The sequence below is a fragment of the Amphibalanus amphitrite genome, unplaced genomic scaffold (assembly GCF_019059575.1).
Source record: "Amphibalanus amphitrite isolate SeventyFive unplaced genomic scaffold, NRLGWU_Aamphi_draft 000236F_arrow, whole genome shotgun sequence".
Lineage (NCBI taxonomy): Eukaryota > Metazoa > Arthropoda > Thecostraca > Balanomorpha > Balanidae > Amphibalanus > Amphibalanus amphitrite.
The window spans coordinates 253,169-281,167 of record NW_024881731.1 but is presented as its reverse complement, the minus strand read 5'-3'; the positions used below and the strand labels follow the sequence as shown (position 1 = coordinate 281,167).

The 27,999-nt window shown below is 47.2% G+C and overlaps 3 protein-coding genes across 27 annotated transcripts; 1 reads left to right on the top strand and 2 right to left on the bottom strand.

Annotated features, from left to right (window-relative positions):
* Positions 1 to 517: 517 nt before the first annotated feature.
* LOC122385967 (mitochondrial tRNA-specific 2-thiouridylase 1-like) lies at positions 518 to 12,443 on the bottom strand. Of its 10 annotated transcripts, none has more exons than XM_043374718.1 (11): positions 12,338 to 12,351; positions 10,264 to 10,348; positions 9,420 to 9,585; positions 8,359 to 8,540; positions 7,887 to 7,985; positions 7,601 to 7,728; positions 7,212 to 7,229; positions 5,208 to 5,375; positions 4,710 to 4,828; positions 2,717 to 2,849; positions 518 to 1,970 (listed from the first exon to the last, which is right to left on the bottom strand). In XM_043374718.1, the coding sequence occupies exons 2-11, from the start codon at positions 10,346 to 10,348 to the stop codon at positions 1,854 to 1,856; spliced, it is 1,215 nt and encodes a 404-aa protein (XP_043230653.1). In that variant the 5' UTR covers positions 12,338 to 12,351; the 3' UTR covers positions 518 to 1,853. The 10 variants fall into 10 exon arrangements, 9 of the variants coding, with proteins under 9 accessions (XP_043230653.1, XP_043230650.1, XP_043230649.1 ...); XM_043374715.1 differs by lacking the exon at positions 12,338 to 12,351 and adding an exon at positions 12,182 to 12,260; XM_043374714.1 differs by lacking the exons at positions 7,212 to 7,229; positions 12,338 to 12,351 and adding exons at positions 2,236 to 2,323; positions 12,182 to 12,260.
* Positions 12,444 to 12,508: 65 nt separating this feature from the next.
* Positions 12,509 to 27,532, top strand: LOC122385965 (histone-lysine N-methyltransferase family member SUVH9-like). Of its 16 annotated transcripts, none has more exons than XM_043374712.1 (9): positions 12,509 to 12,526; positions 20,692 to 20,854; positions 22,995 to 23,156; positions 23,502 to 23,667; positions 23,992 to 24,115; positions 24,421 to 24,508; positions 24,785 to 24,938; positions 25,269 to 25,375; positions 26,169 to 27,532. In XM_043374712.1, the coding sequence occupies exons 2-9, from the start codon at positions 20,753 to 20,755 to the stop codon at positions 26,778 to 26,780; spliced, it is 1,515 nt and encodes a 504-aa protein (XP_043230647.1). In that variant the 5' UTR covers positions 12,509 to 12,526; positions 20,692 to 20,752; the 3' UTR covers positions 26,781 to 27,532. The 16 variants fall into 16 exon arrangements, with proteins under 16 accessions (XP_043230647.1, XP_043230631.1, XP_043230641.1 ...); XM_043374696.1 differs by lacking the exon at positions 12,509 to 12,526 and adding an exon at positions 19,519 to 19,554; XM_043374706.1 differs by lacking the exon at positions 12,509 to 12,526 and adding an exon at positions 19,529 to 19,554 and having other exon boundaries at positions 20,683 to 20,854.
* On the bottom strand, positions 13,016 to 19,453 carry LOC122385969 (beta-parvin-like). Its single transcript, XM_043374723.1, has 8 exons — positions 19,025 to 19,453; positions 16,644 to 16,733; positions 16,167 to 16,340; positions 15,664 to 15,761; positions 15,261 to 15,422; positions 14,874 to 15,014; positions 14,267 to 14,510; positions 13,016 to 13,916 (listed from the first exon to the last, which is right to left on the bottom strand). The coding sequence occupies exons 1-8, from the start codon at positions 19,137 to 19,139 to the stop codon at positions 13,840 to 13,842; spliced, it is 1,101 nt and encodes a 366-aa protein (XP_043230658.1). The 5' UTR covers positions 19,140 to 19,453; the 3' UTR covers positions 13,016 to 13,839.
* Positions 27,533 to 27,999: the final 467 nt, after the last annotated feature.

The following is a 27,999-nucleotide window of genomic DNA, read 5'->3' as shown; positions in this document are numbered from 1 at the left end:
ACAGACCTAAGAAAACTGGAAGTAGATGAGATGCGAAAAACTCCTTCATCCAAGAGGTACTCCGCCTTTTCGCTAGCACATACTGAGTCTGTCAGTCTAAGCAACAGAAAGTCAAGGCGATCTAGCGGGCCGGATGAAGTCAAACGCCTGGTCAAACGCTGAATAAAAAGAGCCGAGCAGATTTAGTGGATCAATCCTCTACTACATGTTCCAGAAAACTTTGTCGCTGAGACAGTGCGACCAAGTTATCTTCTACTTTTATTGGTCGCTTAGCACGATGCTAATTTCTCTAAATCCATCACTACATGGATTTATCAATGAATGGAGTTCGACGCCAACGTCAAAAAAGAATTGGTAACACGATTTTCTCATATCAGGAATTGAGCAAAAAGAAGCACGGTACATCGGCAAACACCCTCCGTATCCTTTTGGGAATCTGAGGAAAGATACTATCGTATCTTAAAAAGTAAACTGCATCAATCAAATATTTCCATCGCTCTTATCATTAAGTCGCCGATGTAGTCAACATTCTGTATTTAAAACATCTCATCTAGCACCAACAGCCTAGTTACATTGCCACAACATTTCATTCCTGTGCTGACAAACTACACAACAGTAACACAAAACAATCCGCGACATAGATAACATTTAAAATCGATGACAACATGTATCTTCCACAGGCTACAGCTCTATCGAAATCCGATGGCAGTTTCCGAAAACCCGCAGCTCCTGGCGCAACCCCAGTACCATCCAGCTTCTAATCAGTACCGCCCTAGGCACTCTATGGAGCCTCGAGTGCTTCCAGCGTGCCCAGCCATTACCTGCTGTGGTCCGGTCGGTGGCGGGCTGGGGGGGGGGGGGGGGGACGTAACCGGTGCCTCGGTGCCATGGCAATGACCACGACTACCGTGAGCCGGCGAGCAGGTCAATACTGCGATCACGGTCACAGGCGGGGCGCCACGGCGGGCGGGAGGGTGGGGCCAGCGGGCGGACAGTGCCGGGTAAGGCCAGCGGGCAGACTGTGCTGGGTAAGGCCAGCGGGCGGACTGTGCTGGGTAAGCCAGTAATGCCACCGGTGCTGGGTTTGGCCTGTGTTTGACATACGGCTCAAACTCCAGCAAATATCGAACGCGAGCCACCGATCCACGTTGGGCTGAGCCTGAGTTACAGTGGCGGTACTCGCTGCTTCTCGAGCACTATTGCACACGATACACGCCATAGGTACTAGGAAGGGCGTTATTATTACCCCTCCCCACAGACATCAGCCCCACCCAGCCGCAGGGCAGGCTGCCATTAGGCCAGTACGGCGAACACCTACGACCAACAACATAGAATCCGTCACGTCACAAGAACGCGCGAGCACAACAAACCGAACGCCGCCAAACAACGTAGATTCCAGCTAACAAGCTCTAAAACAAGCTGTGCATAACTATATGGCTATCGTCTAATGCGTAAGCTCCATTGAGTTCAACAATCCAAAACGACATCAGACATATAATGCTAAGTAGTCTAAATACACGTGACCTGTTCCACGTGACGGCAGCATGATCAGCTTCAGAAACAGATATTATCTTCATGACTTAGCGGTCTAACGGTTTTGACTAACAGGCGGTACCCCGTGACTACCTACATATCAATGTCATCCACATATGGACGCGATATTTCAAGGCATCGGACTTTTGAGGGCCAACACTGAACACACCGCTCCTGGTGTTTAGCTTGTCAATCTTGGGCACCTGGCTAGGTCACCACTCACAATCTTAGCTCCCCGTCCCAGGTAGCCGATAGGGCTCACCGGTCCACGCACCACCCCCAGACATTCGCTACAGATCAGCGGCTAGCTCACCGGTTTGTCAGCTCTCGCGTCGCTTGGTGCGGCAGCTGTCCACGTCCAGGTCGAACTGGGACGGCCCCGGCCGGAGGATCCGGGCCGAGCCCAGGCACTCGTCGCCCCGGTAAAATACGGCGAACTGAGGAGAGAAGGGGATCGACGCCGGGTCAGGGCACCAGAGACGCAGCAACGATAGGCTCATTATCAAAAACGTCAAATGGTTTGCGTGTAATACCAGTGATGGTCCCATCCTAATTTCACTTTATTTTAGTTTATTTCACGAAAGAATGATTCTATTTCGCTTGACTTATTAGTGCGAAATATGGTCAGCCGACAAAAAATAACCGACATAGTCAGCCACATCAAAAGTAGACGTGTGTTTCGTCACACGAAGCATCTCTCACCGAACCCCTGTCCAACATGAACGGGGACAAGCAATGACGGGGAAGCCAGGACGGGCGGAGACAGGCAGTGCAGGAAGTAGGCAGCGAGCTGTGATGGTGGGGGCCAGTGGGGCGCTGCCGTTACCGACAATGGGTTCGGCAGATCAATGATGGATCACGCGACCGACTGGTGCTGGGTCCCGCGGCATACGGAGGACACGGACACAAGGATACGAGGCAAGGACACGGACAAAAGCACACCGAGCAAGGACGCTAACATGAGGACACAATGTAAGGACACTGTCCACTGACATAAGGACACAGACATGCTGACGGACGGATACACGGACAAACGGGCAGGAACATACATACAAACACGGGAAAACAAGCACACAGACACATGTCAATAAACGAGCCCACGGACACAGATCACGGATATATTGACGAGAAACGTACCAAGAACACACGGACACAGACTCGCCTCTCTGTCGATCTCGCTCACCTGACCCGGGGTTAGGGCGCGCAGGGGGTTCGCCAGTGACACGGTTAGGTCGTTCTTGCTGGGTGACCGGTGCCACGGGTTGTGGGTACGACTGGTCACCACACACGGTACTAGCGCCTCGGTGTGCTGGAACCTGCCGGGGATGATACGTATCTCTTAGGGCAGGCGTTATACACCCAGAGAGCAAAACATTGAACGAACAAGCGTCGCAGACATGAAACATTTGCAAAATACCTTAGTATCGAGTCAGTTAAATCGCAAAAGTAGGAGCTCCTACCACACCACAGCCCTGACGTATGTATTTTGCCGTACGTCAGCCATTTGATGTCACAGCACACCGTACCGCGTAACGTATCCATGTGGGCGGGCGTGCCAAAGAGCGTTCAGAGACCACTCATTTACCGAGATCACAGAGTAAAAAAAAAACTGGCATTGCCGCTGCTCAAGAATCTCATTGGCAATCTCAGCAACGTCCAGTATTTCAGTAAGCGTTTCCGGCTTGCATTATTATAGTTATTACACAAGGGTGGGAGGGGCGACCAGCCCAGCAGTTCAGTCTCGATATAAGCATTTAAGCAGCCTTCGATATCGAGAGCACTCAGAGCAGCCCTTAATAGTCAACTACTGACGTCACAGTCGCTCTCAGTCACGAGTGCCCAGTCGCCAGGTAGGCTGGGGCAAGATTACTTGGCTAAGGAGCTCCTCATTGAGCCTAAATTGGGCAAAGTGAGAGCAGTGCTCTGCTTGCCGGCTTAACAAGTAACCCAACATTTCATCGTACGAATGGCGCTTTGGTCGATGACGAATACTGACTGTACTACCGGCTACCGCACATAAGACTGCTTCCCAAATATGTTATCCGTAGATATGGAGAGGTATAGCACAAAGAACGCGCAATACGTGTCCGACGCCTTTCCCCAACTAGCAATCTACCGCCGACAGTCCGGACGGTCGACCGATGGTTCTTCCGTGCCAACCAATCTATCGACTGTTATTGTCATCGGGTCGCTCTCACAAACAGTCCATACGAATGGTCCTACCACACTAAACACCAAATTGATGAGCCCATTTACACGAGATGGTCTTCGATAGATTAACGTTTGAACTATTACTGATGCACATATTCAAACGATTGATGCTAAGTAATAAGCGACAACCATCACGTCTGTCTCCATCATCCTTCTATTGGAGTCTTGGACAGTGTCCGTAGATTTCGTGTCTCGTCGTTGATGACCCGGGGTGTTGACACGAGAGCCAGGGACGATGTCGTGACATCGGACATTGGTCGTCACCCGTCAGCGTGGCGTGACGTGACGACGACGGGACGACGTGACGCCGTCACCGCCGCTGTTTTCACGCCGCAGAGCGATCGATAGCGGCTCAATGGTCCGCCGCAGCACCTGGCTCCTACAGACGGCCATCTTTTATATGAGGTCTTACGTGGGTAAAGAAAAGCAAAAAAAATTAATTGGTCTAACCTTTTATGCGTTCCAGATGATTTAAAGGTCAATTGATATGTTTCAGGCTTCATACGCTGAATGGATTGCTTTTCAGAGGAAGGAGGTTGCATGTAAACAGAGGCGAAATCAGCGTCTGCCGATCGAAAGAAACACACTATGAAAGTTTGAAGTGCAGAAAATTGAAAAGATTATCAAGGGAATCGTTTGGCCTAAGGGTCTTTAGATAAAAGAACGACCGCCTGAACTATGGACTCCCTCAACTAACTCAACCAATGATGTTCGCAGTCAATCAACTTACTCCATAATTCGATGGCTTTTCGATAAAACTCCATTAACCAGAATTCATCCGCGGTCAGTAAATTTAATTCAAGTAATCCACACTAATCCCAGCCCACCCACACCAGTCACCAACCAACTCAACTCAACTCAATTCAGCTGTACTCACTCAAGACACCGCCCGCGCTCACTCACTAACTCTCCTCCGCATTCTATCCACGATCACTCGAACTCAAACTCCTTCTGTGCCCACTCACTTGAACTCGCACTCGAGCATTCCCCGTCCGTAGAAGTCCTCGGGTGGGCTGTGGATCCAGTGCGGCTGGCCGGCGTGCACTGTAGACGAGTAGAGAGCCGGGTGGTCGTGGCCGGGAGCCTGCGGACAGTGTCCGAATAGTAAGTCAGTGGGCGGGATCGGAGCAGTCAGCGAGGCTGCGAGCTTTAAGCCGTTAGTGAGCTGGGACTAATCGGTCACTGAATGAGGATTGAGCGGTCAGTCAATAGTAATTGAGAGGAGACTTAACGACATATGAAACCGACAGATCCCCGGAGGGTCGACAAAATAGAACGACGAGCGTGAGCAAATTATGTCGTAGAAACGGAAAAAAATGTACCAATTGCCTCCTACAGCAAAAATACAAGAGCCATTCACCATTCAAATAGATGATAAAGACGTCAGTGTTAGGACTACAATCAATAACAGTAATATCTAAGGACCCTTAGCGACACTATTAACCTCACGATCATCCACTCACCACCAGAATATCTCCGGAATCGGTGAGCTTCTCGGCGACAAAGTAGGCGCGCGCCAGCCCGGCGATGTTGCAGCGCTGGCCGACGGTCCACTGATGGACTCCGTTATGGCGTCCCACCACCTCCCGAGTCTCCAGGTCCACGAAGTTACCGGGCCGCGGGTCCACGTACTGTCGCGGGTTAGACCGGGCGGGTTAGGGGGAGAACTTGGTGTTCTGTGTCGGCGTGCGAGACATCACACTGGAGAAATCACAGAAATGCACTCACATCGATCGCAATCAGTGAACACATGGAATCCATACGACAGGATAAAAAACAGAGCTCATGCATAGGACACACATTGGTCATGGAAGGAAATAGTTCACCTTGTGATATGTCAAATGTACCACAGCTAACCAACTTCCGTGGTATAAAACAAATAAAACAAATAAAAGTAATTTATCAGTAACGGCACTTGAATTGACTTCAGAATGCCGTTTCGAGGAAATCCTGGACAATTGGAGCAAATAACAAAGCTTATATAACTGTGAAAGGTGAACTATTTCTCTACGCGACAAACGCAAATAACTGTGGCAGAGCATAACGCAAATCAAAATAAGGAACAAAATACACGTAGGTAGTGGGAACGAGGACTGAACCATGACTGAAGTTAGGATACTAGCATCAACGTTGTGCGATTTTTAATCACGTACGAGTAAGATGAAAACAAACATACACGATGACAACTGATCTGGGTGTCAGTAGCAATATGCCTGCCGACGGCTATTTTATAATGCATGCAAAAGAAGCAACCGATGAGCTAAAACTGGGCCTTGCATTCAACTTATATTTGGGAAAATAATGGCGCTACCATAATACGATTTTATAGTTTCATGTAGACCTATTTCGCGAAGGCCTCCATACAAAATGTATTCTTGCCATGGTTGCTGTCCAAATATGGATTGATATAATAGCACGCCAAGGACAATAGGGCGCAATTTAAGCCAAATTGTTCCAGCACAGCCCTGTGATGGCGACTTCCATCGATCCCTGCGGTGAGCACCGTCCTTGAGGGCCGCTGCAGCCCTCCCTAGGTCGCTAGCAACCACTGTAAAGACCTCTCAATAGTGCTCATTGTGAGCAGTAGATACCGATCGTGTAGCTGCTCAGCCTGTCCGGTCCTGGAGACATTTACTTACAGTGCTGACTGCTGTATGACATTGATCGCGGTCACTTTGCCCATCGATCGAGGGCACATAATGAAGGCCGTCGCTCTGTATTTGCAGAAAGTGTATTCAGCCATTGCACTAGGCCACAGTGCTAGTCTACCGCGAATCAATGGTGGACAAAAGCTACCGAGACCCTTACGCCTGTCTTGATTTTCGTGGCAAGCCATAACACCCAACCACTACCCAGTTTTGACTTCAAAGAACTACTAGGAACCCGGCTAGGCTCTAGCTTTAGCCGACCCCGGTTCAAAGGCCTTGGTTGATCCAGCGAATCACGTCACGCGTTGACCAGCGTAACGGAGGTGGTTTCCGTCACGGAACTGGTGGGTCTGACCGGACTCTGACCGGGATCAATAATCCGTCCTGTGTCACACTGCCAAGACGTGATCATCCGTCAGCATGGAAGTCGACCATTACCGTGTAGGATGCTTAGCAAAAACGGTCGCTTTATCGTTCCGACATCAAGTCTCATCAGTTCCGAACATGGCTCCGATCACAATCGAAGAGGGAAGATGAGAAGTCACTGTTTGCTTGGCTAGTGAGACGTTTTATGCAGTGATAAGCAATGTTGTGCTCACACAGGTAATCGGTGTATCTGCTACACCGATTAGTCTAGGGCTACGAGTCTGTGTCTGTTTTTTACAAAATGCCAAAAAAAGACAAAAACAAAAAATAGCACTTCCACACACAGCCGATGCTGTGATGAAGCCAACATTCAGATACAGTTCAACGAGTAGAACAAGCACAATACAGGATCACACTGACACTAAACCAGCACGGCAGCCAGCTTGTATTTACCAACTGCGCAGTTTTACACTGGCCAGCGTCCCATGGAAAAGTAAAACAACGCAGTCAGCTTGCTGCGGTGACATCGAATATCGTGTATCAGACACAAGCTACAGTTTACATAAAACGGCAAAATTAGGTTTCATAAATACTGAAGACGAATGCTGTTCTCATTCCAAACATAACAGGAACAGGTAAATTATTTATTGCCTCTAACTCATTTCAAGAATCTGGGAGAACGTATAACTTTAGCAGTAGGTACTTAGCTGATTTATACCATCTGCTCCATCATACCAGAGCACGTCCGCACATAACGCTAAAATAATTTGCTCTACGCAGCACCTCTTTCCATTGCAGTCCATCCAGCTCCGAGCAGTTCTGCATACCCACCTGGCACCCACCTGAGCTATAAACTCGCTGAAGTTCCGTTTTCCGATGAAGCAGATCCCCATCGACTCTTTCCTGGCCGCTATCCGCTCCAGGCCCGCGCTGCTCGCTATCTTCTTGACCACATCTTTTGTAAACTCGCCTAGGTGGCAGCACGAGCGGTGTTAGACAATACATTTGGAGTGCCTTCAAAGGTTATGCTGAGTCACCAAACGCGTTCATTTCATATCAAAAAGGTGCTACGATAACTTCAGTGTTAAACTTTTCATTCGAAGATTGACGATATGGACGGATACTTACCGAGAGGAAATATGGTGCGGCGCAGAGCCTTCTGCGGAACTTGTGACAGAAAGAACGTCTGGTCCTTGAGGCGGTCCACGGCTTTCAGTAAACGTACCTCTGTAACACAACATATATAGGTGAGACAGTAAACTCTCCTCTACAGCTGCAAACAGCATCTTAAGCCCCTTCCGAACAAAGTACGGCAAAGATAATACATCCGAATTAGTCCACTTACATGCAGCTTACGAATATAACTCAACCATCTAGCATAGATTACCTGATCCATTATCTTCAGCGATTCGCCACAACCACAACTACCTTAGTCGCTCGTCAAATACCGCATTTATCCCCTTTCCTTCATGAAATAATGCATACCATATCCATGCTGCTCTGTTCCTGAACAGCCACATCTCTCCATTTCCAACTCCCAAGCCACCACCCCGTCACTCCACAGTTCACTCTCCCCGTGTAACTCCCCTCCGCGACTCACGCTGGCCGGAGTATTCTGTGGCGAACTCCCCCGCCGAGGTGCGCGCGTAGTGTCCGGTGGCCAGCGCGTCAGCCCCCACAGTGTGCCGCGCGTGCTCCAGCAGAGCCGTGAACTTGATGTGCCGGTTACAGAGAATGTCCGGGTTGGGCGTGATGCCCGACTCGTAGTCGCGAATCATCTCACTGGAATCGTTACAAGTGAGGAACGGCGATGAGCGCGGGATGGCAGGGAGGGGTAGCCTAAATAGAGTCTGCAATGATGGGGCAAGAAAATTGGGTCAAGAGCATAGGCGCGGGAGCCGGGGGGGGGGGGCAGTGGGGGCAGCTTGCCCCCCCCCCCCAACTCTGGGGCCGTGGGGGCGGTGCCCCCACAGCTTTGAGACGGAATACCACACTTTTTTTGCAAATGTTTTCTTTTTTTGTTGAAAAAGCCGAGGGGTGAAAAATAAGTGGCCTAAAACCGGTGAGAAAACTAGATTTGGGGAGAAAACTAGATAAAGCCGGTGAGCTGAAAACTAGATAGATAACAATCTCTATTATGGTGTGCCCCCCAGTCGGAAAGTAGTTCCCGCGCCCCTGGTCAAGAGTGATAGAGCTTGTGAGTGGCGACCCGAAAGAGTGGGTTGTTTACATACTACAAAATCAGTGGATATTTGTCTCCAATGAGAAGGCAACATTAGAACTAGTGCCCAGTAGTCACATATACAAGTCAGGATAGGTATAGAGACATCTGATGACATAAACATTAAACACACTGAATGGATGTTTAAATGAATGCAAAGGTGAATGCAAAGGTAAATGAATGAATGAATGAATGAATGAATGAATGAATGAATGAATGAATGAATGAATGAACAAATGAATGAATGGAAAATACATGAATGAATGAATGAATGGCTGAATGGAAAATACATGAATGAATGAATGAATAAATGCATGAATGAACGAATGAATTAAAGTGAAAAGATGGAAGAGGGTATGAAGAGATGGGTGAATGAATGGATGCATGTATCAGGAATTATGCCTTTCTTACTATAGACAGGCTGGCACAAAAAAGCTTACATGAATACATCATTCCAGTACTCTTTGACGAAGTTGACCTCCTGGAATGGGATCTGCAACTTCTTGCAGACCCAGGCTGCATCCTCTGCATCCTGGTCAGCTTTGCAGACACCCTGCTCATCCCGGATGTCCCAGTTGCGCATGAAGAAGCCCAGCACTTCATAACCTGGACAAGGATGGTAGGTAAATGACATCAGTACAGAGCAGCACTAGTAAGATCAGCACATAAAACATGTTAAGTCAAGTGTGCCAAGGGTCCATATGCTGACCTCATTCTGATCAACATAACTATAGTTCGTTTTTTTCAAAAGGACTCTGGCTCCAAGTACGTTTTTCGAAAAAGCACGCGTTTTAGCGACCAAAACGAGCAAAAACTGAACCTGAGAAACTCGAACGTCGCCTTATTTTAACATGTGAAATATTCCCAATAATTTTCATACGTGCATTTTGGAACCAGATATGGGAACAGTGGTGACGTCATGCTGTCAAACTTGTATTGCAATGTAACGTATAACTATCATGGACGAAACCGCTTACTCGATTATAACCTCGGCAACAGTGAAAAACGAAGTTTCCCCCAAAACCGTCGAAACTTTGTCCCATCGTACGGACATTGGGTGCCTGCTGCCACCAGTGACGTCATCATAGTATGCTAATTTTTCAAGACACAATTTCCGGGTACTTACCGTGCACAATTTGAAATCGAATATTTTTTCGGTAAGAAATTCTTGGCCAGACGCTGAAGCTGCCAAAACTCACGTGAGAGGTTCGATAAGGAACTTGGAGCCAGCGTCCTTTTGAAAAAAAAACGAACTATAACCACTCAACAACAGCCACTACTTACCTTTTTGCTTCAGCAGCAGAGCTGCTACACTGCTATCAATGCCACCAGACATAGCACATACTACTCTCTTAATCTGTCTCCCCATCTGTGAAAAGAAATGATTCTGCTTCATACTCCATTGATACAAAGATTATACTTCGTACCTTCAAGCCCCTACACTATGATAAATAAAAGAATGACTTCATTTATTGTAGAAAACTGAGCAATCATTGCAGTCCTGCAATGCATAAAAATAGTAAAGGGACCTAATTCTTACCATATACCTATGACAAACTTATGAAAAGCATAATCCAATAAAAAATGCCATTACTTCCCAAGGACTTTATGGAACTCCCATTTTTGGTTACCTAAGTCCTGACCATCCTTAGGTGTTATACTGGATGACAGTGAAAACAGGGCCCCTGGCGCGATTTGATCAAGGTTCGTGAAATTCACATGTGACGTTTAGCATGTAGAAGTAGAAGGCCCACAAAGGGGGAGAAGTCACAATTGTCACGTGACTAATATGCCCTCCGGCGCCCTGTTTTCACCGGCGTCTGTTATACTGTTGGTATACACATAATTGTAATCAGTAATGATGGCCCTTCCTTACGTAAGTATCTTAAAGGAAATAGTTCACATTTTAACATGGGTTTTGAACTGGAATAGCAGTTCCGTAGCTTGGGCTGAGACGAGCATAAATCAGGAGCTTTTACAGCCCAACGATCACCCTAGGCAAAGATATTCTATTTCTCGTCCCGAAAAATGTGTCTTGCGTTGAGGATGTGTGCCTTGCATATATTCGCATCCAGTATGAAACGAGCATGGGTCCCGAAAATTCTTCAGAAACTAGAGAAATTATCTACGAGAACTCTAGAGAAATTCGCTCCAGTGAGGCGCTATGGGCGCTCCAGTAACAAAAGCACGAGCAGATCGCCCAAATGCCGGTGGCCGCGATAATTTCTCTAGTTTCTGAAGAATTTTCGGGACCCATGCTCTTTTCATACTGGATCGCGGTGCCTTACAGAAACTGAAAAGTTCTTCCTATATCAAAAATATAGAAAATAATCTTTTGCTGTAAAAAGGTTTTATTTTCTTTGCTGATCATTTTGAACATAAAAAATCACAAATCCATTGCAAAAAAATAATTTCGTGAAAGTGAACTATTTCCTTTAAAGGGACCCTCCCACCTTCAAAAAAGTTAATGAATTGGCACGAAAGTGATGTCGCTCGGTTCAGAAAGAGCGAAAACGAATATCTACCAAATTTCATCGAAAAATATTCAGCGGTTTTCAAGATATTAGACTTTTACTTTTGTTTACTTTTTGGGATCTCCGCTGTTCCTAGCGACTTTATTTGAAAGTGTGGCATTTGTTCCGCGCAAAGCAGCATATACCACCGCGTGCTACCAAACGTTTTAGTAAAAGATTAAAAAATCGTTAGATCTCCGCTGACGTCACAAATTCTAAGGGGGCATACCAATGCACTAGCCCCTTAGAATCCGAAAACTGCAAGTTTGAAATTTCATATCTCCGAATTAAAGCATTTGTCGATGTTATGAGTGCCCAAACCGGTATTTGCAGGCCATGGCCACCAATTTGGCTATCTCAACTCAAAGCTAATGTTAAGGTGGGAGTGTCCCTTTAAGCTTCCACAAAATGAGGGTTAAAAAGCTATGAAAAAGCAAAACAACATGCTTTGCCTTAGGATGATGTAAAAAGTAGACAGCAAAACTGCAGATGATGCAGATACTTCAAAACAACAGCTACGATTCTAGGTTAAAGGTCCCTGGCTGAAGTCAAAGTAATTGTAATGGTATCAGCTTGATAGGTACTGCCTCATTCTTTCATTTTTCATGCACACTGTGCATTCTAACCACGAATAGCTAGTAGAAGCAAACTTATAAAAATGCTGAGAGAAATCATAGAATTTAACGTACACTTAACAACCACAATCCATCAAAAAATGCTGACTTTGAACTTGACTTCGACAGACAGGCGACAGCAGCCTCATGCATGAGAGACCATTCAGCAAACAGACACAGGTAAAAATGGACTTAGTAATATTTCTGTTCGAAAAAGCAGAATTCCCTCACCTTGCTAGGCAACTTGCTGGCAAATTAAAAGTTTTGTTGATTCGGCACCAAGTTGCTAGGCAACTGACGTCTGATTTAGTAATTAGTGTTCAATCTTGTATGTTTCAGATGCGTCGTTACTGCCGCAATCAAAATATGGAAGCATAGGGAGAAATAGCGGCCAAACCTAAAGCCCACTACTTATGTAAGGTAGGTCTTTATTTATCCTTTGGTAGGTCAATTCGGGTATTGAATTTGGCGGTCCGTACCGCAAGCGATGTTTTTTCAATGTTTTAGCACCATGGTGCCAATTGGCATCGTGTTATCGTCAGTTCACAACAGGATTGGGCGGGATCCGTGGTCAAACACTCACAACACCGCCGGGCGCCGCTCGAACTGTAGGACAAATCATGCATCGTGAGTCGTCGCGCGGCAGCGCAGCGTCAAAATGTCAGATATCTATGACCATTCCCACCCTTTTTTCACCGTAGACTAACAGGGCTCTTGCTGTGATTTACCGTAACCCGTACGATAATGTGACTGGTTAGGCGATGCGTCTTGGAACTGCGCAGAGTAAGATTGAGACGTGTTTTAAGCCAGCTTTCCCATTCATCTGCTAAACAAAAACCGAACGACGTTGGCGACAGACAAGCCGAAATCACCATTATTCACTCCTCAGACACGTCTGATACGTATCCATATTAGTAAAACCGTATATTTGCGACATTGGCACAGATGTGGATGACCTCTAGAAGCTAGTGTGAGGGTTGTCACTCGTACGAGGGTTGCCGCGAAGATCGGCGGCTATCAGGCTGCACCGTTAAACTCGCCAGGTGGGTTACCTTCGCGGCACATGCAGTCAGTCGCGATAACATATTACGAGAGTCAGGAAGGCACGCTTCAAATGCACGTAAGCTGTGAACATTGTTCCATGATACTGGATGGAAGTGTAACGTAAAAGCACCGAGCTGGAAGCACATCCCGATTACAGAGACCAGACTAGCCGGTCGTCTGGCAGTGCGCGCAGCAAAACCGTCCAAAATATTTGCAAAAATGTGGAAATCGGCCAGCCCTAGCCGATTGCTTTTAAGCACATGATCAAAGCAAAAATCGCATAAAAGTAGCAGGGCCAAAGGCGATAAAGCATTATCTTCGGCAGGTCATTCTGTTTTCATTTGTCGAAAGACCAGTCGCACTGTTGCATAGAGCGAAATAAAGGCACAATGTCCTGGAGCACATTTACATGTGAACAAGTCACTTGTTAAAACACGTCACTCGTTACCTTATACACCGTCATATCTCGACATAAAATTCATAGATTCTCGACTAGGTGTGAGTACCGTTATATCAACTGTTACGGTACATGCTAAAAACTTACTAAAGGAGCAAGAGCCCACATCACATTAGCGCGCACCTATTCACACTCTACAAAAGCGTCTAAAATAAGTTAGCAGTTAACGCTGAAAAGGGCCGTCCAAGTTAGAACCGTCAGCTGGTTATCATACATCACGCTCTCCGAAACACTAATTCAGATGTTTGTACTTGAAAAACAGATTGTACAACACTCGAAGGGTCGACTTCAAGTCCAGATTAACAATATCTGAAAAAAGGAGATAAACGGTCACTTATACGGTGATAAAAGGTTGTTGTGAAGGCGAGTTAAGAACATTACTGTGGTCGTTTGGTAAGTAATTTATGACAACATATATTGAACAACTAATGCAGTGAAAACCAACTGATTGCATTGACGGACACTGAGGGATGCCACAACGCTCACACGATAAAACAGCCCAAAACGTCAATATCCAATAATTGATACCGAGCCGCTTGAGTTATCGACCTTCCCAAAGAAGCCCTGAGAGCACACTTACTACTGTTTGTCATCCTGAGCTCCCACTTCACCCCTCCTAGCTCACCGACCCTTCCAGCCTCCCTCAGTCCCTCACTCACCCTCGGGCCGCGGCTTGGGCGGCGGCAGACCCGCGTCCTGCATCAGCTCGAAGGCGAAGCTAACGTTGTGCACCTTATCCTCGAAGGTGCGCGGCGTCAGGTGGAAATCGTACAGCGGCACGAAGTAGTCCTCCAGCAGGCCCATCATCAGGCACAGGTAGACGCCGTCGTTGAACTGGCTGTCCAGGTCGGTCACCTCCAGGTTGATTTTGTTTAGCTGCTTGTTGGCGAACGTGACCAGCGACTGCAGAGCGGACGGGGGAGGGACGAGGTGAGACGATAAGTCGATATTCTTAGAATGAAGCAGAGGCGTACACTAGCCACAGCTGGTGACTAAACTGATCACCGTCTACAGCTGCTCTACCGAAACCAGAAGGACAGTAGCGTTCTGATGCCGGATCCCCATGAAGGTCACCACGGGAATGTTTGCCGAATATCAGCGACATAAGTTTACACCGCACTCACTGATTAACCTATCCGGGGCATCATCCCTGTAGCTACTGCCAGTTCCGAAGTTCGAAGACAAAACTGATCATCATTAGCACGACGTAGGTACCTTTTTGTTGACATGCAGTTTGTTCGGGCTGCGATACCCAGATGGACGTACCTTTTTGACAACCTGCAGCTTGTCGGGGGCGTGGTCGAACAGCGTATCGAAGGCGTCCCTCTCGTAGCGCAGGCCCAGGTCGTCGTAGGTGGAGGTCATCTCCTCCTCGACCAGGCGGTGGCTCAGCTGACCGTCCTCCTTCTGTGAAACACGGGAAAGGGAAAATAAACATTTAAATTAGCTCCTGAAACAAGATCACGTACTGCATTCCATCAAGAGGAGTTGTTTAAATACGAGAACATTTTGTGTAAAGGTAAGTCGCTTTCCCTTCGTCCATTTATAAACGGTGCGAAACCTTCAATCAATTGTGTTTTGAATTCGTTGACAGCCGGATCAGGTCGAGATCCAAGTACCGGTCTACTCTTCGCCCGCCCACCGAGCTCTGACCTTGACGATGACGACCTTGGCGAACACGTTCTCGGGAAGCCGGATCGGAGCGCGGTAGTGGCGCACCAGGGCCACCAGCAGGTGCACGATGGCGATCACGTTCTTCGAGTGGATCTTCTCCACGTTCCACAGCTGGCTGCCCTGGTGGCCGAGACCCAGCATCTGTCCAGAGAGGGGGAGGGGATGTCAGCTCCACTGGCCAATAACATTGGTCAGCAGAGGCTAGGCAGGTGAAGAAAGCCGGCAGCAGTGCTTTATTTTCGTGTCCGAACACAGTCTAATGCACTGCAGTAAGTGGTGCCTAATGAAGGAACGACCTTATGTCACGTAAAAGCACCTAGCTCGTCGAATGTCCAATGTGTGCTGTTTGATGTGGTAAGCCATCTGAAACTGCTGTTCTCACCTGGTTGATGGACCCGATGACCACCTTGAGTTTCTGCTTCTGAGCTACCTCGGACTGTGTGACCTCGGGCACGGCCAGCGTCACACCGCTCAGCTTCTCTGCAACGTGCGGCCAAAATAGGTCAGAAAGTGGCCTGAATGCTATGACATATAAGACAAATATATCCTAAAATGTCTCCAAAGCACTCATGTGAGTAATTTGGCACACACCGCGTCTATTTAACGGCAAAATTTCACGCGTCTCCGCCCAGACACCAGCTTATGTCAAAGAAGAAGCCAATGGTCAGGTCCAGGAAGGGCTGATTGCTCTGTAAAGTGAGAAGCTTGCATAATTTTATCTACGCTTTTGCGAATCTACACTGTGTCAAAAGAACTTAGCTATACACAGCAGCATTACAAGTTTGTCTCGATCCATAATCCATAGCCCAAATGCCGACCTCCCCGTTCCCTTCATATTGCCTGTTGCCGTCCCTGCCCATCTCCCCATCCCCATCCCGTCCTCACCGGTGAGTTTCTGCAGCACATGTCCGTCGTAGAGGTCCTCCTCCAGCGATTTGACGATGATCCGATACTGGGCCAGCTCATCGTTCAGCCAGCCGGTCAGCACACGCCGCAGGTCGGCGAACCGAGCCGAGTTGTACGAGTGGGGGTCGATCATCGAGCGCTCCTCACCCTCCTCTGAGATAGGAGACAGCAGAGGCGGCAGACGTCAGAGGGGCAGAGCAGTCATGCCAGGAACAGAGCACAGGGCGGAGATGGATGGAGGCCTCTGGTCAGCGATGGTCAGTCAAGAAAAAAACTTCGAACTTGATTGAAAAAATGAACAAAATGCATTGCAAGGAAACTGTTGTTTACTGAATATCCTTCATTACAAGTATTTTTGATGATTTATTGTAAAAAAAAAAAACACCAAACACATAGGTGAAATAATCCCAGCTGCTCTAAAAACTCAGGCTGTTTGGATGACGCCGAGGCACTTACCGATGTTGTAGTATTCGGCCGGCAGATCGCGCAGCACGGCGCCGCCCGGCGAGTCGATGGCGAACTTTCCCTCGCGGCTAACATTCTGAACTGAAACACAACCAGATACGAGTCATTTGGGCGCAATGCTCAGCGTAAAAAAGTACCTCCTCAGCTTCATGGCCAATAATTAGAGATGCAGAGCTCTAACAAGCTTGATAGTTGGCTCTGAGCACTGGTTCGCCAGGGTCATGCATGGAAACCACAGGAAAAGAAAGCAGCACACAGCACATCAATTTCAGCACCAAAGCATTCGCAATATCCAGGAGCATCAAACATTGACAGCTTCCAGCTGCACTTCACAGACCACACACTTCACCCCCTAGCCAGTAGTGGCCAGTGGCTATTCTATGCTGATAGCCACTAAACGCATGACTCGACCGACTCAAACCGATTCAGATCGACTCAGAACGACTCAGAACGACTCAAACTGACTCAGACCGACTCTATTCTGATTTCTGATCGACTCGGGCAGACTCAGAACGACTCAGGCAGACTCAAACTGACTCGACCGACTCAAACCGATTCAGACCGACTCAGATAGACTCAGAACGACTTAAACTGACTCAGATCGACTTAACCGACTCAAATCGATTCCAATCGACTCAGACAGACTCGGAACAACTCAAACAGACTCGGGCAGACTCAAACTGACTCGACTGACTCAAGCTGATTCAGATCGACTCAGACTGACTCAGCTAGACTCAGAACAACTCAAACTGGCTCAGACCGAATCAACCGACTCAAATCGATTCCGATCGACTTAGACAGACTCAGGCAGACTCAAACCGACTCAACCGACTTAAACCAATTTAGACTGACTCAGACAGATCCATTAGTTTGACCTGAAGCATCAGACCTGAATCAGTTTGAGCCGGTCGAGTCAGTTTGAGTGTGCCTGAGTCGGTTTGAGTATGTCTGAGGCTGTCTGAGTCGTTCTGAGTTTGTCTGAGTCGATCGGAATCGATTTGAGTCGGTTGAGTCGGTCTGAGTTAGTTTGAGTTGTTCTGAGTCTATCTGAGTCGATCTGAATCGGTCTGAGTCTGCCTGAGTCGGCTGAGTCTGCCTGAGTCGGTTTGAGTCTGCCTGAGTCTGTCTGAGTCTGCCTGAGTCTGTCTAAGTCATTCTGAGTCTGTCTGAGTCGATCGGAACAATTTGAGTCTGTTGAGTCATTCTGGGTCAGTTTGAGTCATTCTGAGTCTATCTGAGTCAGTCTGAGTCGATCTGAATCGGTCTGAGTCTGCCTGAATCGATCGGAATCAATTTGAGTCGGTTGAGTCAGTCTGAGTTAGTTTGAGTCAGTCTGAGTCAATCTGAATCGATTTGAGTCAGTCGAGTCAGTTTGAGTCAGCCTGAGTCAGTTTGAGTCTGCCTGAGTCATTCTTTAAGTTATCTTCTCTTACCCAGTGACGTCACAACAGCATGCTTCGGCCTGGCATGGCGGCTTAAAACAGGAAACCTTAACCTTGAACGAAAACGCTACCTTAAAATTCTACTTTTCCACCCCTGCTCACCTACTGAACAGTGGACATGAACATGTGCAAAAGAGATGTGCAGTTGCAGTGATGCCACCTGATACTGCATGGTGTTGGCCATGCCTTGCAAGGCTTGATGCAGGCCTTGTTTCCAATCCAAATCCTATTTTTGGCAAGTGCTTGAAAAGACAACGCCAATAATCCTGGTTTATAAAAGTTTAGGCATAAGTATATATTAGGTCCGAGTGGACAATTGTGACGCTGTTGATACAAATATGTAACAGCAAAAATTTTAGGTTTTAGGTTAGGTTAGGTTGTAGGTTTTAGGTTTTAGGTTGTAGGTTTCTAGGTTAGGTTAGGTTAGGTTGTAGGTTGGTAGGTTGTAGGTAAATGGGTAAGGTTAGGTCAGGTTTGATTATGTTTTTCTTTTATTTCCAGGACATATAAGTATCATTTTTGGATTCAGGATGTCAAATAATGTGAGAATATGAAAACTTTGGCGGCGTTCGATGTCTCCCAGACGGCAAAGATTCTTTGCCGTCCGGCCAATAACGTCCAAGGTCAGCGGGGGCTCGGCTGCGGTTATGAAACGTGATTGGCCGGCCGGCGAAGAATCTTCGCCGTCCGAGACATCGAACGCGGGGTTTATCTTTTAACAGTCACTCGGACTTAATGTATACTTTTACCAAAGTTTAAATACCACCCAATATGTTCCAATGAATTATTTCATGAAAAAGCGAATTAAAATAAATCAATATTGGAAACAAAAATTGTAATTACAAGTAGACGAAATCGGCGCAAAATGTGAACAAAAATCACATCACAATTCGGCATCATTTAATAATAAAAAACATACATACAACTCACCTTGTTGTATCTTTTTCTTCCTTCCAAGGGTTCCGATCTTTTCCCAAATAGATTCGTCCTTAGAGTTATTTCTCGAAGCAGGTGTTCCAGGAGATTTCGGGCGTGGCGATGCCATCTTTGCGAATGAAATGTAAACATACTATAATTTTGTTTCCATATGTACGTAGGGGGAATATGGCAGCTAAATTTCCCTATTTACTTTTGCAGATGGTATACTGGCAGAACATTTCTTACATGGCGATATTTCTTATGAAGCTACCCAGTATAAGTACAAAAACTTTGCAAAAACTTATTTTTTGGCCTCCTTTTGGTATTATTTCTTTTTGAAGCGTTGTGAGAATATGTGTTGAAAAATATGGGCATTCAGTAAAAAAATAATAATTCAAATATTTTGCGATTCTCCCATGAGAGAATTTGCGATGAGAGAATCACTCGAAATTCTCCAAATAGCGAGCTCTTTTCTCGAAAGTCATGGCAAGGAAACTGTTTACCGTCTGCTAAAATAAGCAAGCTCCCCCTAATTTGAAAAAGTGCACACGCGCGAATGTTGATGTTATTTTTGTGCGAGACGCGGTCAGCCGGTCAGCCGCGTGCGTCCTTATTTTGATTTTGTCGGTGGTAGTTGATTTTGTCGTGGTTTATTTTTTTTTCTCGATAAAACCGGGAATAACGCCGAACGCGAATGCTATGCTATCGGTCCGACGGCCTTTCGGAAATCGTATAGCCTTTGAGTTATTATTAGTTTTGTCGAAAAAATAATACCAGTCGGGGAAACTATGGTAAAATCTGCTATTTTTAGCAGTCTGCTATTTTTAGCAGAAATCTGCTAAAAATGGGTACGCATGTGACGTCATCGTACCCAAATATAGCAGATTTGGGTACGGCCCCATACAAAGGCAGATCTGCACCCTAATTGAAGCAAATGCGCATCAAATGCCTGGCAGATTCATGATGAGAATAGTGCTGAGAGTGTTCTCTGCTATTTTTGTTCAGATCCGACTATTTTCAAATTCATTATTTAAAAATAGTCGGATCTGAACAAAAATATCAGAGGACATTCTCAGCACTATTCTAATCATGAATCTGCCAGGCATTTGATGCGCATTTGCTTCAATTAGGGTGCAGATCTGCTTTTGTCAGGGGCCGTACCCAAATCTGCTATATTTGGGTACGATGACGTCACATGCGTACCCATTTTTAGCAGATTTCTGCTAAAAATAGCAGACTGCTAAAAATAGCAGATTTTACCATAGTTTCCCCGACTGATACCTACCGCGCTCCGGGAGCCCAAAAACCCCAATTCATCATCATCTTCACCAGTTCTCTATAACTATATACCTACCGTGATCCTCGCCTACCGTGCAGTCTGCAGAGGGCTGTACCTACTCTGTTCTTCTGAGTCGTTAAAAAAAAAACACAAAGTATTGGCATTAGTAGAGGCCAGTTTTACCGACAGAAAAATAGCCACCTGCCTGAATTTTTTGTCTTATGACCGCTTCACATAGGCAGAGCGTAAACAAGCTGGGCACGTAGGCGAATAGGGCTCTACCGTTTACGCTCCGTATGTGAAGCGGTTTTAGGCAATATGCAGTAATGTCTGTCAATTTAATTCATTTTGAACTGAATTGATTGTGATGTCTTGATTATGATCTGTGCAGCTTTTTCAGGCTTAGTTCAGCATTTGCCCATCTGTATCTGGCAAATTGTTGGTGAGCCTTTGCTCCTATCATGCCTGGGAAGGTGGAGGCCTTGAGCGAGCTGGAGAAACTCCAGCAGCAGAATCGCGAAGCCAACCGCAAGGTGCTTCAGGAGCTTGGTCTGCTTGAACCGGTGAGTAATGGTACCAGTTACATCAGATTGGGTTTCAGCTGATGGAGTCTTGAGCAGCCATTGGATTGGAAGCAAGGTAGAGCAGGTACTGACTGAGCAGCCTGGCATGTGACTTGTGAGAACCTATGATTAAAATGCAAAGTGGGCTTCAGCAATCAGCATTGAGCAAAGACTTTTATGTTGACTTCTTGAGCCCATAATAATCTTAATTCCTAATTCTTGAGTCAATGATGGAGAGTCAGCAGCCACTGGTTTAAGGTTTACAATTTAAATGATTTTGTGTGCCTACCCATTTAGAAAGTGTTATCACTTAGCAGATCACAGATAGGTACTTTTGTCTTGAACTTTTGCAGTTGCACCGAGTACCAGAAAACTGTGCTGATTGGTGGCATCTGGCTATAATCAGCTCTTTTTCTCCACAACTGCTTTTTGTGGATTTAGCCTAAATTATTTAATTGGAATTGACCAGTTGTTGGAGCCAGATCATGGACCAAGCACTAAGCAGGGGTTGTGCAGGACCCTGAGTTCTGCCATTTAACCCGCGCCCGGCTGGGGGTCCTGGATTTCCACGCCCTGCTGGGGGGGGGGGGGGGGGGGTGTTTGAACACCCCCCTTGTAACTCGGCTCCTGGGCCACGTAGCGATACGCGGAAGGCGGCGTTCGAAAGAGCATCAAAAATAATGACGAAATCACTTCGGTCAATTTTTTGCTCAGGTCAAAGGTCAGGTCACCAGAGGTCATTGAAGGCAAAATTTCGCCGATTTCCAGGTCGAATGTCGAAAATTTCCAAGAAGCCAACGCATAACTCGGAAACCAATAGAGCTACAGCGCCGCGGAAAAGCGCATTCGATAGCCCTATTAACGCCCTTTCTGAGTAATTCGCTCAGATTTGACCTAACGTCAACGGTTTTGCCTGCAGGGGGCAAAAACTGCAAATATAGCCGATTTTTTCGGAAACAGTTTTTCTGCAATAACTTTTGACCCAAGCCTTGTACGAGCTTACTTTTACCGGCATCGTGTTTCTCTCGTCAAGACGCATCGAATGAACTATAACTTGACCTTGAAAGGTCAACTTGAAAATTTGACCTCAGGTCAAGGTCATGACCTGACCGGAAAGGGTCATGTTGCATATCAGTCGATCCGTATCGTCGAGCTGAACACATCTAAGGCGTTTTCATTGCTCTAGCATGCCTCTATCAAAAGTTATTTGCGAAAAACTGTTAGATACCATTCGTGACCTAAGATGACCTCAGGGCATAAACAAGGGTCACGGACACCATTTTCATGTTCTGTGTGTCTAAACCACTTGTAATTCGGTGTTTGGGAGTGTTTATAATGTCTTTCGTCCAAAAGAGGAGCATTTCAATTTTCTCCCATTGACTTATAATGGGGAGGTCGCAAAATTGACCTGACCTTAGGTCACCGATATCAAAATTCCGAGATATACATTTTATAGATACTGTTACCCTTATCAATCGTTGAAAGTTTCAAAGCGATCGGTCACTCGGTGTAGCTATGACAGACATTGAAACTTTTTATGAGGTGAGGTCACTTCAAGGGACCTGGTGACCTGACCTTGAATGACCTTGGTCTGAAATTTTCAAAACATGTGTAGAATTGATGTATGATAAGGTGTACCAAAAACGGCGGCGCTCCGCGCCGCCGTTTTTGAGATATTCGCGAAAAACCACAGGGGGGGTGTTCAAACACCCCCCCCCCCAGCAGGGCGCGGGTTAATTGGTCAACTCTGAGTAACGGGAGGATGTAGATACCTAAGCTAAGTGTGCCCATCAAAGCCTGATATGGCATACTCCACTCAACAAACTTCAGCTGACTGCAAGTGCAGCTGCTCCCTCCAACTCTAGACCGTCCCCTTCAGAAGTCTCATATGTCGAGCGCTGGAGGGACTTTAAACCAAACTCTCACCTGAGTCACCACAGGCACAGTGAGTGCAATGCTTTTCCAAATTCCAGCTGAGCTATGATGGGAAAGGCGTACTGCACACTTGCTGTTTCTTGCACATCTGGATTTCCAGCTCATCTGCAAGCTTTTTATTTTACCATGCTTGCATTAAGGAGTTGAAGCTGCCAGCCTATATCAATGCTTGGCACTTAAATTACCTATACGATTTGTCATGCAGTTACCACCTCTGCGATCTGCGATTCGTGTGAAGAAGCGACCGGCGCCTGCCATCAAGAGCCGACCAGCCAAGAGGCCCCGTCCGCAGCCGGAGCGAGATGATGCTGAGTACGGCACTGAGCTGACAGAGGGACGCCGGCGTTCCACCCGCCAATCCAACAAGGTGAGCGGTGGGGTGCCAACTTCACGGAGCAGGCCAGCATGGCCAAATGCCAGCTGGACTGGAAACCGGCCCCTGGTTCGCCGATGGCCACTGTAGTCCGGGCGCCCGACCCGCCCCCCCCCCCCCCCCCGACTTTGTTCGATATTTTTACCGTTCCGTGAACATCAGTTGTCACTTGTCAGTTTTTGTAGTTCCGGGAGGCTTTGCTAACTTCTCTAATAGGAGGCAGCATTTGATGTTTGCTATCCTCTCACAATAAATTGGACTTCATTTGCCTTGAATTGAATCGAAAATGGTGTGCCGGTCAGTTGGCTTTACTCTGTGTAACACCTCAATCTTCTTCAGCCGGTGAAGTTCTCCTCGCTGGATTACGGGTCGGACGTGGAGGACGACTCTGATGACGAGGACTATGATGACGAGGGCGGCCGGCGGAGGGCCAGGAAACCCTACACACCGCGCATCCGCGTGTCCGTGCCCAAGAACAGGGAGAATGTGTACGGCGCCATTCCGGGTGAGTGAGGACGACGCAAACTCTGAGATCGACATTTATCGCTTCCTGATCTTCTTTAGCAACAGTTATAAGCCGGAAAAAGTTTCGAGGTAAAACGTTTCCTATATACTCGTAGGTAACAAACAATTAGTTGTCATTCGTTGCGAGTAAGTAATTGATAATTCGGAAACTGGTAGGTATGCTAATTATGCATTTTTTCTTACGCAGTCCACTCTAATTACGAGTATGCTACTGCACATCACCCCTGGCAGATGGATCTGGAGACTGTGACTTACCTAACTTACCTAACCTAACCTAACCTTCTTTCCTACCCTGTTTGTCTAGGTGTTGCGGTAGGGACGTGGTGGCAGACGCGACTCGAGTGCTGCGCGGACGGCATCCACCGTCCCACGGTGGCCGGCATCCACTCGGGGCCCAGCGGGGCGTACAGCATCGCTCTCAGCGGAGGGTCAGTAGGCGCAGTGCGTACCGAGCTACACCAGCGGGGCGGCTCCTGCGGCTTGGGGGGCGGGGGGGGGGAAGTTTCCTCACTATGTGTACTCCGTTTCCTTTCTGAAGTTTCGCGGTAAAAAGAAGGAAAAAAAAAACGTTGAAGCTTTGGAAACTGGGACCATTGGCCACTTTAAATTAAGTCGGTGTTATTTTAGTCGATAAATTAGGTACCAAAGCAAATGACACTGTCCGTGAATTTGTGCCTCTTTTCTATTTGCGCATCAAGCGCAATATTACTTCAGGTCCACTGATCTGTTTCAGGTACGAGGATGATCTGGATTGGGGCGAGTGCTTCACCTACACCGGCGAGGGCGGCCGAGATCTCAAGGGAACGGCCGCGCAGCCGAAGGTAAGTCAACTGACAGCACCCATTCGGTCCCAACCCGTTCTCGCGATATCCCACCGATCCCCCCCCCCCCCTCCCGAGAAGCCTGCGGATACCAGATGCCGTCCTATGGAAGTCTTCATAGTTCATTCTAACATCGTGGCTTTCCGACGCTGAAATGGTTCAAGGGAACTGCGATGTTAATGCGCCGTGCGGTTACTGCGAACATTATTTATATTGTGATAACTTTGCTAAATGTAAAAGTTTCAACCTCCCATCTACGGGCGCGCCTGTCCCCAGAACCTGCGCACGGCGCCGCAGTCCAAGAACCAGGAGCTGACCCGCGGTAACCTGGCGCTCACCAAGAACGTCGAGACGCGCACCCCGGTCCGGGTGATCCGCGGCTACAAACTGCAGAGCCCCTACGCGCCCGAGGAGGGCTACAGATACGACGGTCAGTGGGCGAGGGGTAGCGGAGATGATTCTGAAGGAGTCCCGGGGGAGGGGCAAATAATCGATCATAGAATAACATCAAGCTAGTCAATCATCGTATCGTATATTTAATCCTCGTGTCGTTGCTCATCGTTATTTGATCGTCCACTTTTACGAGCTCCTTTGTGCTCGAGATCGTAAAAAATGTATGTATTGGTGATGAATTATATGTAGATGACTAGAGACCCAGAAACGTAAGCAAACAAGCATTTAGGCAAACGAGATATTAAAGTGAATGGTTTTATGTGACTTTCGATGAATAATCCAGTGACGCTTTTTGCTCCACCTCCAGGTCTGTACTGGGTGGAGAAGTTTTGGCTGTGCCGCGGACAGTCGGGGTTCATGGTCTACAAGTACGCCATGAAGCGCTGCGAGGACCAGCCGCCGCCTCCCTGGGAGGTAGGTTTACTTAGTACTTACCCCATTGAGCGAATCCATAATTCTTGATTAGGATGTATTTAGGCTTGCCAAGTTGTCTTGTTAAAGGGACCCTCCCACCTTAACATTAGATTTGAGTTGAGATAACCAAAATGGGGTCCCTGGCTCACAATTACCGGTTTCGGCACTCACAACATCGAGAAATGCCTTAAATCGGAAATATTGAATTTCAAAATTGCAGCATTTTGATTCAGAGGGGCTAATGCTTAGGAATACCCCTCTGAATGTGTGACGTCAGCGCAAATATCTAACGATTTTTAAATGTTTGACTAAAATGTTTTGTAGCACGCGGTGGTATATGCTATTTGCGCGCAACATCTGCCGCAAACGCCGCACCTCTAAAATAAAGTCGCTAGAAACAGCGGAGATCCCAAAAAAGTAAACAAAAGTACAATTCTAATATCTTGAAAACCGGTGAATATTTTTCGGTGAAATTTGGTAGATATTCGTTTTCGCTCTTTCTGAACCGAGCGACATCACTTTCATGCCAATTCATAAACTTTTTTGAAGGTGGGAGGGTCCCTTTAACCTGTGCCCCGTCGCGGTGATTTTAACCGAGACTGACTTCTCCGTCTATCCTATTATGGCTGGCTGAGACGTCATAATCCGTGTGGTTTTATGGCGTTTATAATCTTCTGTGATTCTAGGGTTAAATAGATGTCACACCCGCCCCCCTTTGCGAATGGCTCAGCTCTCCTGTTTTGTGCTATCTAATTGGTGGTAAGCTGACGTTTTCCGTCTGCTGCTATTTCAGAGTGGAGCTGACGGAGACTCTGCCTCCTGTGATGAGCCTACGTCGGAAAACGAGGAGGAAAAGGAGGAAGAGGAGAAGGAAAATAAGGTCAGTAAGGCGAAAAGGGGTAGGAAGGGACAGGGCCGACAGGGGCGGAAGAAGGAGGCAAAAGCAGCGAGGGATGTCAATGAAGAGACTCCGGGTGGAGAGGGAGATGGAAACGAGGAAGAAGAGGAGGAAGCTGGTAAAGAAGAGCAACAAAAGATGGAGGAAGAAGATGAGAACGAAATACCATTTGAGCTGAAGAAGAAAGAAAACAATGGAAAGGAAGCCGCGGATGAAGAGAACAGAGAGCAAGAAGTGATCGATGATAAGATAGGCGAGACCAAGAAGGCGCCTGCAGTGCGTGGCAAGAGGGGAAGGAAGAAGAAAGAAACGAAGGCTGATCCCACCAATGTGCTCAAGAAGGCCGCTGATAACGTAGAACCAACTGGTAAGGAGACTGAAGAAAACAAAGGAACGGCGAAAGAGGAAGATGATGGAAAAGAACAGGAAGGAGGCGAGAAAGAAGATGCAAAGGATGAAACAGAGGAAGAGGTGAAGGAGACTGAGAAGAATGCTGACGAAGAGTGACCCAGTGACAGTTGAGGCGGAGCACTAACGACAATTTGAGATAAAGTACAACGAACGCCACAGCTTTCAGAAAAGCGCCCCTGAGGCCTGAAGTGTGTCCCCCGAAGTCCTTGAAGTGTCCCCGGACCTGTGTATGTACGTACAATGGAGAGGGACCCCGTGTGCACCGTTCGACAGCTTCCATTTCTAGCCTTTTCTGGTCGAGCCGTACGGTGTAGTGATTTTTGGCTGTATGTAACTGTTACTGCCGGTGTAAGTGAACGGGAAGCGCGCTTCTCAGCATGGTTTTCTAAGATTGTATGTGATTGCTTGGGCTGCGGCAAACGCCAGTTGCCCGTGCTGTTTGTTTTCCATTGGTTTTGCAATGCTGAGCCTGTGCTTGTCTGTACCGATGAAAGATTGCCCATGTCATTTTGTCGTGTTTTGCATTTTGGGACGTTATTCACGATTTTTACGTCAATTTTATTCTTGCCTTCCGCGTACCGTTTTTAAACATCGATTTCGGAGAAGACGTGCATTTATTTCATTGTTTCTCAACTGATGGATATTTCATTCCATGTTTACAACCGTGCTTACCATTCTAATTCTATCATCTATGTGCATCAAACAGTTTCATAGTGTTTCAGGACTTTCGAATCGGCCTGTCGTTGACCGCCGAGAGTACGCTGCTCATCGAATACCGTTGTGCCATAATTGCACTTCCCGTGTATCAGTGTAAATGACGTTTGATGCAATAAATGTTCTTTTTTAAATGTGTCGTTGAGATCCCCTCCCGGCCTCCACTCGGAGGGGAGTCTAGCGCCCGCCATGTGATGTCGGTAACCGTTGGCACTTCGCATGAGAGCGACAACTCCGTCAAGCTGTCAGCTGAGTTTTTTTCGACTTCCCACAAATCTAGCTGTCAAATGTTTCCGGCAACATCTAATGCTACCGGGTGATATAATGCGCTACACATATTGCTGTTAATTTTTCAGTCGGCAGCAATCTCTTAGCTCTTTTTGACCTGAAAAGGCCAATCAGAGCTATAGGTATGATAATAGGATAGGGCGGAATTGGGCTGTACGGAACACCGAAATTGATCCACGGAGACGAGACCGTCCCGGTGCAGTGGAACCGGAATCACACAGTCCGCCCGCCTCCCAAACCGTCACCTCGGAGAGGAATTTAATGGGCCCTGAAGTGGGCCCGACTTCAACCACCGGTCGTCATACGGGATGAC

Bases quoted from the DNA above. Each gene is read 5' to 3' on its own strand.
- LOC122385969 (XM_043374723.1), bottom strand. From the start codon at position 19,139: ATGGCATCGCCACGCCCGAAATCTCCTGGAACACCTGCTTCGAGAAAT. The intron at 16,341-16,643 runs GTAAGTGCCTCG...CTCCTATCTCAG, and splicing joins GGCCGAATACTACAACATCG to AGGAGGGTGAGGAGCGCTCG. The intron at 15,015-15,260 runs GTCAGAGCTCGG...CGTGTTTCACAG, and splicing joins CCAAGGTCGTCATCGTCAAG to AAGGAGGACGGTCAGCTGAG.
- LOC122385967 (XM_043374714.1), bottom strand. From the start codon at position 12,259: ATGCATGAGGCTGCTGTCGCCTGTCTGTCGAAGTCAAGTTCAAAGTCA. The intron at 2,850-4,709 runs GTGAGTGGGCAC...CATCCCCGGCAG, and splicing joins ATGCTCGAGTGCGAGTTCAA to GTTCCAGCACACCGAGGCGC. The intron at 1,971-2,235 runs GTGAGAGATGCT...TTCTCTCCTCAG, and splicing joins TCATGTTGGACAGGGGTTCG to TTCGCCGTATTTTACCGGGG.
- LOC122385965 (XM_043374712.1), top strand. From the start codon at position 20,753: ATGCCTGGGAAGGTGGAGGCCTTGAGCGAGCTGGAGAAACTCCAGCAG. The intron at 20,855-22,994 runs GTGAGTAATGGT...TTTGTCATGCAG, and splicing joins AGCTTGGTCTGCTTGAACCG to TTACCACCTCTGCGATCTGC. The intron at 23,668-23,991 runs GTGAGTGAGGAC...CTGTTTGTCTAG, and splicing joins TGTGTACGGCGCCATTCCGG to GTGTTGCGGTAGGGACGTGG.